This window comes from Entelurus aequoreus, linkage group LG28 (genome assembly GCF_033978785.1).
Source record: "Entelurus aequoreus isolate RoL-2023_Sb linkage group LG28, RoL_Eaeq_v1.1, whole genome shotgun sequence".
Classification (NCBI taxonomy): Eukaryota; Metazoa; Chordata; class Actinopteri; order Syngnathiformes; family Syngnathidae; genus Entelurus; species Entelurus aequoreus.
In genome coordinates, this window is record NC_084758.1 from 34,841,805 (window position 1) to 34,851,454 (window position 9,650).

At 44.2% G+C, this 9,650-nt stretch overlaps 1 protein-coding gene across 2 annotated transcripts; it reads right to left on the reverse strand.

Moving 5' to 3' along the window:
• Positions 1 to 51: 51 nt before the first annotated feature.
• Positions 52 to 9,263, reverse strand: LOC133645206 (RE1-silencing transcription factor B-like). Of its 2 annotated transcripts, none has more exons than XM_062040081.1 (6): positions 9,155 to 9,263; positions 5,747 to 5,991; positions 5,172 to 5,675; positions 4,588 to 4,748; positions 4,440 to 4,523; positions 52 to 2,708 (listed from the first exon to the last, which is right to left on the reverse strand). In XM_062040081.1, the coding sequence occupies exons 2-6, from the start codon at positions 5,980 to 5,982 to the stop codon at positions 1,366 to 1,368; spliced, it is 2,328 nt and encodes a 775-aa protein (XP_061896065.1). In that variant the 5' UTR covers positions 5,983 to 5,991; positions 9,155 to 9,263; the 3' UTR covers positions 52 to 1,365. The 2 variants fall into 2 exon arrangements, with proteins under 2 accessions (XP_061896065.1, XP_061896066.1); XM_062040082.1 differs by having other exon boundaries at positions 5,747 to 5,994; positions 9,155 to 9,260.
• Positions 9,264 to 9,650: the final 387 nt, after the last annotated feature.

Here is a 9,650-nt window from a genome sequence, read left to right on the forward strand (position 1 = left end):
GGATTTGAAAGGTTGTTTAGTTGAATCAACACAACTTGTGTGCACACAAACTAACAATGACCACATCAACACAACTTGTGTGCACACAAACTAACAATGACCACATCAACACAACTTGTGTGCACACAAACTAACAATGACATCAGTCCTGAGGTGTGAAAGCCAGCAGATCTTCACAAGTTTGTTGATATGAAAAATGATTTATTGCACAAAGTCTGACAAGCGCTCAGAAAGTAAAAAGAAAAAAAGGTCTGATTGTCAGAGAAAATCCGTGCTGTTGACCTTTGACCATAGAATCGGTCCATGTGATGACATCATCATACTAGGCGTCCATGTAGTCCATGTGATGACATCCTACTTGGTGTCCATATCGTAAACATGATGACATCATCCTACTAGGCGTCCATGTAGTAGACATGATGACATCATCCTACTGGGTGTCCACGTAGTCTACATGATGACATCATCCGGCTGGGCATCCATGTAGTAGACATGATGACATCATCCTACTGGTCCATGTAGTAGACGTGATGACATCCTACTGGTCGTCCACGTAGTAGACATGATGACATCATCCTACCGGTCGTCCACGTAGTAGACATGATGACATCATCTTACTAGGCGTCCATGTAGTAGACATGACATCATCCTACTAGGCGTCCACGGAGTAGACATGATGACATCATCCTACTAGGCGTCCATGTAGTAGACATGATGACATCATCCTGCTGTGCGTCCATGTAGTAGACATGATGACATCATCCTACTAGGCGTCCATGTAGTAGACATGATGACATCATCCTACTGGTCGTCCATGTAGTAGACATGATGACATCATCCGACTAGTCGTCTATGTAGTAGACGTGATGACATCATCCTACTGGTCGTCCATGTAGTAGACATGATGACATCATCCTACTGGTCGTCCATGTAGTAGATGTGATGACATCATCCTACTGGTTGTCCATGTAGTAGACGTGATGACATCCTACTAGGCGTCCATGTAGTAGACATGATGACATCATCCTACTGGCCGTCCACGTAGCAGACATGATGACATCATCCTACTGGTCGTCTATGTAGTAGACATGATGACATCATCCTACTGGTCGTCCACGTAGTAGACATGATGACATCATCCTACTGGTCGTCCATGTAGTCTACATAATGACATCATCCTACTGGTCGTCCATGTAGTCTACATAATGACATCATCCTACTGGTCGTCCATGTAGTCTACATGATGACATCATCCTACTGGTCGTCCACGTAGTAGACGTGATGACATCCTACTGGTGGTCGATGTAGTCTACATGATGACATCATCCTACTGGTTGTCCACGTAGTAGACGTGATGACATCATCCTACTGGTCGTCCATGTAGTAGACGTTGACCAGGTGGCGGTTGAGGTGGCGGCGGTACTCGGCCTCCAGGGGGAAGTGGCGGTCACAGAAGATGCACATGTGACTTTTCAGCTGGGTGGGGGAGGGGATCTCCTGGGTGGGGGTCTCGGGGTCGTTGTTGGCGGCGTTGCTGTTGAGGCCAGAGTCCACGCTGCCTTCCGAGGCGCTGTCGCTGATGTCGCTGGCTCCTTCGTGGCTGCTGTGGACACCTTCGTCATCTTCCGGTTCGGCCGTTTTGTCCGGTTCGGCCGTTTTGTCCGGTGGCGGCGAAGAAGGGCGGATGGGTGAAGTGGGCGGCACCACAGGGGGGAGGTCTTCACTGGGGTGTGGCGTGGTGCTCACCTGACATGCAGCGTCGACGGAGCGTTCCTGTGCATCTTCTTGTACCTTTAGCGGGGACTTCCTGGTGGACCTCCTGGTCCTCTTAGCGGACTCAAGGCTCACCTGGTCTTTGGAAGTGGACTTGCTGCCAGGTCTGACCCGCCGGGCTTTGGGGGCGGGCACGCTGGATGACTCTGAAGAAAGGTCCGGCGCTTTTCTCTTCCTGTCCTTTTCTCTCTTCTGCTGGACCAGAGTCTGAGCAGGTTCTTCTGGTTTGGCTCTTCTAGGCTTCTCGGCTCCTCCCACTTTTGTCTGCACACACTGGCCATCTGGAGGTGGGTCAGGTGGTCCATCAGCTGCTGCCTTCTTGACTCTTCTCTTGGTCTTGGTGGCGCTCACGTCCTGGTGGTTCTCCTTGGTCTTCTTTGGTCTGCCCTCCCACTTGTCGGTCTTGGCCACCTTACTTTTCCTGGGAACTTCCTTGGGTTCTTGCCCTTGGTCCAAGGACAGATTGATGGGGTCTGAGGATTTGTGCTCCTGGTCAACCTCCTCAAAGTCCTCGGCGTGGTCCATCTTGGTGGAGGACTGGTGTTTCTTGACGGGGTCTGAGGATTTGTGCTCCTGATCCAGCTCCTCCTCGTCCTCCTCCTCGTCCATCTTGGTGGAGGACTGGTGTTTCTTCAGGCGCAGTTTGACCTTGGAGACGTCCAGCGTGACCTGGCAGCCCGCATGGCGAGACTTGATGTGGTACTGCAGGTTGCACTTCTTGGAGGCGGCGTACTTGCAGAGCGGGCACAGGAACTGGCGAGGGTTGAGGTGGAGCTCCACGTGCTTCTTGAAGTTGCTGCGGTCAGCAGTCTTGTAGTCACAGTAGGGACACACCAGGGGCTTAGGACCGTTGTGGACCTGGCGGGCGTGGCGGGTCACCTCGTGCTGATTGGCCGCCAGGTAGTCGCAGCTCTCGCACTTGAAGGGTCGCTCACCTGCACACACACACACACACACACACACACACACACACACACACACACACAGTTAGCAACGCCTACTGACAACTACACTGTGTGTGTACACTACAACTACTACAACTGCCCTTTGATTAACTCAATGACCGCCCTTTGATAACCCAATGACCGCCCTTTGATAACCCAATGACCGCCCTTTGATTGACCCAATGACCGCCCTTTGATTGACCCAATGACCGCCCTTTGATTGACCCAATGACCGCCCTTTGATTGACCCAATGACCGCCCTTTGATTGACCCAATGACCGCCCTATGATAACCCAATGACCGCCCTTTGATTGACCCAATGACCGCCCTTTGATTGACCCAATGACCGCCCTTTGATTGACCCAATGACCGCCCTTTGATTGACCCAATGACCGCCCTTTGATTAACCCAATGACCGCCCTTTGACGGCCCTTTGATTAACTCAATGACCGCCCTTTGATAACCCAATGACCGCCCTTTGATAACCCAATGACCGCCCTTTGATTGACCCAATGACCGCCCTTTGATTGACCCAATGACCACCCTTTGATTAACCCAATGACCGCCCTTTGACGGCCCTTTGATAACCCAATGACCGCCCTTTGATTGACCCAATGACCGCCCTTTGATTGACCCAATGACCGCCCTTTGATTAACCCAATGACCGCCCTTTGACGGCCCTTTGATTAACCCAATGACCGCCCTTTGATTAACCCAATGACCGCCCCTTGATTAACCCAATGACCGCCCTTTGATTAACCCAATGACCGCCCTTTGATTAACGCAATGACCGCCCTTTGATAACCCAATGACCGCCCTTTGATTAACTCAATGACCGCCCTTTGATTAACCCAATGACCGCCCTTTGATAACCCAATGACCGCCCTTTGATTAACCCAATGACCGCCCTTTGATAACCCAATGACCGCCCTTTGATTGACCCAATGACCGCCCTTTGATTAACCCAATGACCGCCCTTTGACGGCCCTTTGATTAACCCAATGACCGCCCTTTGATTAACCCAATGAACGCCCTTTGATAACCCAATGACCGCCCTTTGATTAACTCAATGACCGCCCTTTGATTAACCCAATGACCGCCCTTTGATAACCCAATGACCGCCCTTTGATTAACCCAATGACCGCCCTTTGATTAACCCAATGACCGCCCTTTGATTGACCCAATGACCGCCCTTTGATTGACCCAATGACCGCCCTTTGACGGCCCTTTGATTAACCCAATGACGGCCCTTTGATTAACCCAATGACCGCCCTTTGATTAACCCAATGACCGCCCCTTGATTAACCCAATGACCGCCCTTTGATTAACCCAATGACCGCCCTTTGATTAACCCAATGACCGCCCTTTGATTAACCCAATGACCGCCCCTTGATTAACCCAATGACCGCCCTTTGATTAACCCAATGACCGCCCTTTGATTAACCCAATGACCGCCCCTTGATTAACCCAATGACCGCCCTTTGATTAACCCAATGACCGCCCTTTGATTAACTCAATGACTACATGACACCGATCAAACACTGCATATGTCATGTGTGTATGATGAGATACTGTACATGTACAGTATAGGAAACACTGCATATGTCATGAGACAAGAGCACACAGAAAGAAGTCATTAAAGTGTTTACCGTGTCTCTCCTCCATGGAGTGCATGAGTGAAGGAAGACAAGTCAACAATTCAAGTATCGTGTTGTGACTGACCTGAGTGAGTCCTCATGTGTCTGGTCAGGTGTGTCTTCTGGGAGCTGGAGTACTGGCAGAACGGGCACTGGAAAGGACGCACACCTAGAAGGCCAGAGCAGGTGAGCATGCAGGAATGAGGCGCACGACAGCGCGGGTGAGGACTCACCTGTGTGTGTGCGGATGTGCTGGATGTAGTTGCTCTTGCGGTCTGAGTAGTAGGAACACTGAGTGCAGGTGTGCAGCTTGCTGGGGAAATGGTTCCTCAGGTGTTTCCTCCAGTGGTACTGACTGATGGTGCTGTATGCACACAAGGTGCACTTGAACACCCTGCAGACATTAGTGTTAGAAGATGTCTTATACAAACAAGATGGTACTGACTGATGGTGCACTTGAACACCCTGCAGACATTGGTGTTAGAAGATGTCTTATACAAACAAGATGGTACTGACTGATGGTGCACTTGAACACCCTGCAGACATTAGTGTTAGAAGATGTCTTATACAAACAAGATGGTACTGACTGATGGTGCACTTGAACACCCTGCAGACATTAGTGTTAGAAGATGTCTTATACAAACAAGATGGTACTGACTGATGGTGCTGTATGCACACAAGGTGCACTTGAACACCCTGCAGACATTAGTGTTAGAAGATGTCTTATACAAACAAGATGGTACTGACTGAGGGTGCACTTGAACACCCTGCAGACACAAGTTTTAGAAAAGAACAAACAAGATGGAGGCCTTCCCACCTGTGGTCGTCGCCCTCCTTGGTGTGGTGTTTCAGGTGTGCCACGTAGTGGTCCAGGCGGTTGGTGTTGTAGCCGCAGCGTTCGCAGCAAATCAAGCCTTTGCTCTCAGCGCTGGGCTCCTCCTCCTCCTCCTCACATGACGCCGACTGACCTTGGCCTGCTTCCGCCTCTTGACCTTTGCTCCGCCCCTTCACCCGGTTGATCACCATCATCTTCTTGCTGGCGTGTGTTCTCAGGTGTTCCACAAACTCCTCCTCGTTCTCAGCTTGGAACTGACAGGGTTTACAATGAAGAGGCTTCTTCTTCTTCACGGCCTCTGACAGGACCCGCCCAGGGGGCCCGTCTTTGGCTTTTGGGTCCGCCTGGGCTTTGGGTTCTTCAGAGTCTTTGGACAAGTCCTTGTCCTCTTGGCCATCATTTAGTCCTTGAACAGCACAAAGGCCCACAGTCTCGGAGTAGTCCACACTGCAGACCTCACCGGGGTTTCCGTTGTCGTAAGTGTACCTGGGAAAAGTGGGTGGGGCATGTCAGCACTTGTCAACTTGACTGCATGGGTGGACTTGACGCCATACTACCTGATGACGTTCTCATCCTCGCTGTCTGAGTAGCTGCAGCCCACCGTCATCAGCTCCATCATCTCCTTCTCGTCCGCCACGCTGCCCTCGCCGTAACCCTCCACCGCCACGTTGGCCAGCATCACAAGTTGAGGGGCGGCGGAATTTCTGTCCAACTCACCGAGGTTCTGATCGGTGTCCATCATGGAAACACCAACAGGAAAAGCCTCCATGGAGAACATGGAGGATGTGGCCATGTTGACTTCCTGCTGAGACGACAGCATGGACCTTAAATCTCACATCGGTCACCTCCTTTTCTAAGAAACACTTTTTGTGCATCGCTCCCAGCATCTTTACTCATAGTGTTTACTTATAGTGTTTACTGCTTACTCATAGTGTTTACTCATAGTGTTTACTGTTTACTCATAGTGTTTACTGTTTACTCATAGTGTTTACTTATAGTGTTTGCCGTTTACTTATAGTGTTTACTGTTTACTCATAGTGTTTACTGTTTACTCATAGTGTTTACTGTTCACTCATAGTGTTTACTGTTCACTCATAGTGTTTACTTATAGTGTTTACTGTTCACTCATAGTGTTTACTGTTTACTCATAGTGTTTACTTATAGTGTTTACGGTTCACTCATAGTGTTTACTTATAGTGTTTACGGTTTACTCATAGTGTTTACTGTTTACTCAGTGTTTACTCATAGTGTTTACTCAGTGTTTACTGTTTACTCATAGTGTTTACTGTTTACTCATAGTGTTTACCGTTTACTCATAGTGTGTTTACTCATAGTGTGTTTCCTTATAGTGTGTTAACTCAGAGTGTTTACTCTGTGTGTTTGCTCTCTATCTCTAACAAGCAAAAAGCTGTGAAAACTATGATGCTGTCTTCCAAATGTGAATTATTTATGGAACTTGCGTGAGCCTATGGCTTTACATTTTGTTACACACACACACACACACACACACACACACACACACACACACACACACACATATACATATATATATATAAATACACATATATATATATACACACACATATATGTGTATATATATATATATATATATATATATATATATATATATATATATATATATATATATATATATATATATATATATATATATATATATATATATATATATATATATATATATATATATATATATATATATATATATATACACGTGTGTGTGTGTACAGCTCCATTAATGGACATTGGAGTGTTACTTTCAAAGGCAAAATTAAAGTATTGCTAGAAACTATAATTTTATATTGGACTTTGTTGTATTATATGTATAGTACATGTTCCAAAAAGAAAAAAGCATAAAACACAGTATATTTAAATAAACTAAATGTAAAAAAGGGAATAAATATTCAAAATAATGTACTTTGGTTACGCCATCATGAGCGCAACACAAGGTTGTAAAAGTTTCAACTACAATTCTAAATAAGATGTCAAAAGCAAACTGATATCAAATACACACAGCTTAAAGATTGATCAATACCTATTTATGATGATTTATCAAAATATAAAGTAACGCTATGAATCGCGTTTTTCCAAGTTTTGGGGGATTTTTATGCTATTTCCAAGCATTTCCTTTTTGTTATCGTTGATTTTAAATGGTCAAACTAATGCATATTATATATGCATGCCCTAGTAAACAAAAAAAAAGGCATATTTATTTTGATTGTTACATTTTGAAGTACATTTGTGCAGGTGGGTGCGAATTAGGGGTGTGGGAAAAAATCGATTCAAATTCTAATTGCGATTCTCACGTTGTGCGATTCAGAACCGATTCTCATTTTTAAAAAATCGATTTTTAATTTTTTTAAATTAATCAATCCAACAAAACAATACACAGCAATACCATAACAATGCAATCCAATTCCAAAACCAAACCCGACCCAGCAACACAAACACCACACAGAACAAACCAAAAGTAGTGAAACAAAAATGAATATTATCAACAACAGTATCAATATTAGTTACAATTTCAACATAGCAGTGATTGAAAATACCTCATTGACATTATCATTAGACATTTAAAAATAAATAAATAAAAGAACAATAGTGTGACAGTGGCTTACACTTGCATCGCATCTCATAAGCTTGACAACACACTGTGTCCAATATTTGCACAAAGATAAAATAGGTCATATTTTTGGTTCATTTAATAGTTCAAACAAATGTACATTATTGCAATCAGTTGATAAAACATTGTCCTTTACAATTATAAAAGCTTTTTACAAAAATCTACCACTCTGCTTGCATGTCAGCAGACTGGGGTAGATCCTGCTGAAATCTATGTATTCCATGAATAGACAATCCTTTTGAATCGGGAATTGCGTTGAATCGGAAAAAATCGATTTTGAATCGAATTGTGACCCCAAGAATCGATATTGAATTGAATCATGGGACACCCAAAGATTCACAGCCCTAATACATATATATATAATACATATATATATATATATATATATATATATATATATATATATATATATATATATATATATATATATATATATATATATATATATATATGGTATTCTTCTTTAGTTGCTTTATTGAGTTTACAACCCCCTGGCGCTGTTTTTTTTTGTACGTTTCTGTACTTGTTTTGATTATTATAATTGATTTGATTGTATGTAATTGTTGAATATTGAAAATAAAAGGTTTCGACCATCCAAAATCAAGCCAGACAACTGTCAGTGAAAGTAGCAACAATGTCCGCCATTTTGAAAGCAGCACCAGCAGAGTCGACAGCGACACTTTCACTCCTTCGACAACTTTCTGCCTTTAAAGGAGCTGACATGGCAAAGTTTCTCGCTTTAACGTGGCTCAAATGTTTGTTGTTGTTGTTCATAAAAGAGTCTTCAGTCACGAAGCAGCTTCTTGGCTATAAACCATAAACACCGTCGAGGGAACTTAAGTCAAAACAACTGATTAAAAGCGGACTCACGACTGGGGAAAAAAGGTGAGTAAAAGCGGACTCATGACTAGAAAAAAAGCAGAATTCTGACTATAAAAAAGGTGATTAAAAGCAGAATTCTGACTATAAGAAGGTGATTAAAATCAGAATTCTGACTAGAAATGTTTGGCGAGGACGTCGAGATTTGCTGCCTCCATTTTAAACTTTCTGCTAAGTTGGCGGAAGTGAAGAGCAGCGAGACGAGCAGGAGGAGAAGTGCCGGACAAGAAGAAACAAGTTAGTGTAGTAACTAGTCGTCATTAGGAGGACTTAACTCCAAATAACAAACATGACAAAGTTCACAAACAGGACAGCGACTCCTCGTCCTGCTGGGCCGCCATTTTCTCTCCAACTCCTGCAAACTTTGCTCCGCCCGACACTCAGCAGGCGACTAAAAGGTCGCTTTCAGGCCGACCACCCTCGCCCTCAGGCCCGCCACACTCACCCACGCTCCCGCCACGACCTTCTCCAAGGTGCCGCTGAGATTCGAGACAACTTTAAACAGGTCGAGGGCGGCGAAGAAGGAGGAGAAAGAAGTCAAAGTTTGCGCACATTCCTGCACAGCGCTGACGTCGCCCTGATGACGTCATCACGCAGACCCGCTACACACGCCTAGACTTCAACCAAAACATCTATTATATTCATATGCAGCTTACTAACTAATAATAAACAACTATTACATATATTATATTCATATGCAGCTTACTAACTAATAATAAACAACTATTACATATATTATATTCATATGCAGCTTACTAACTAATAATAAACAACTATTACATATATTATATTCATATACAGCTTACTAACTAATAATAAACAACTATTACATATATTATATTCATATACAGCTTACTAACTAATAATAAACAACTATGACATATATTATATTCATATACTGCTTACTAACTAATAATAAACAACTATGACATATATTATAT

Bases quoted from the DNA above. Each gene is read 5' to 3' on its own strand.
- LOC133645206 (XM_062040081.1), bottom strand. From the start codon at position 5,982: ATGGCCACATCCTCCATGTTCTCCATGGAGGCTTTTCCTGTTGGTGTT. The intron at 4,524-4,587 runs GTGAGTCCTCAC...CTGGCCTTCTAG, and splicing joins GCACATCCGCACACACACAG to GTGTGCGTCCTTTCCAGTGC. The intron at 2,709-4,439 runs GTCAGTCACAAC...GTGTGTGTGCAG, and splicing joins ACACATGAGGACTCACTCAG to GTGAGCGACCCTTCAAGTGC.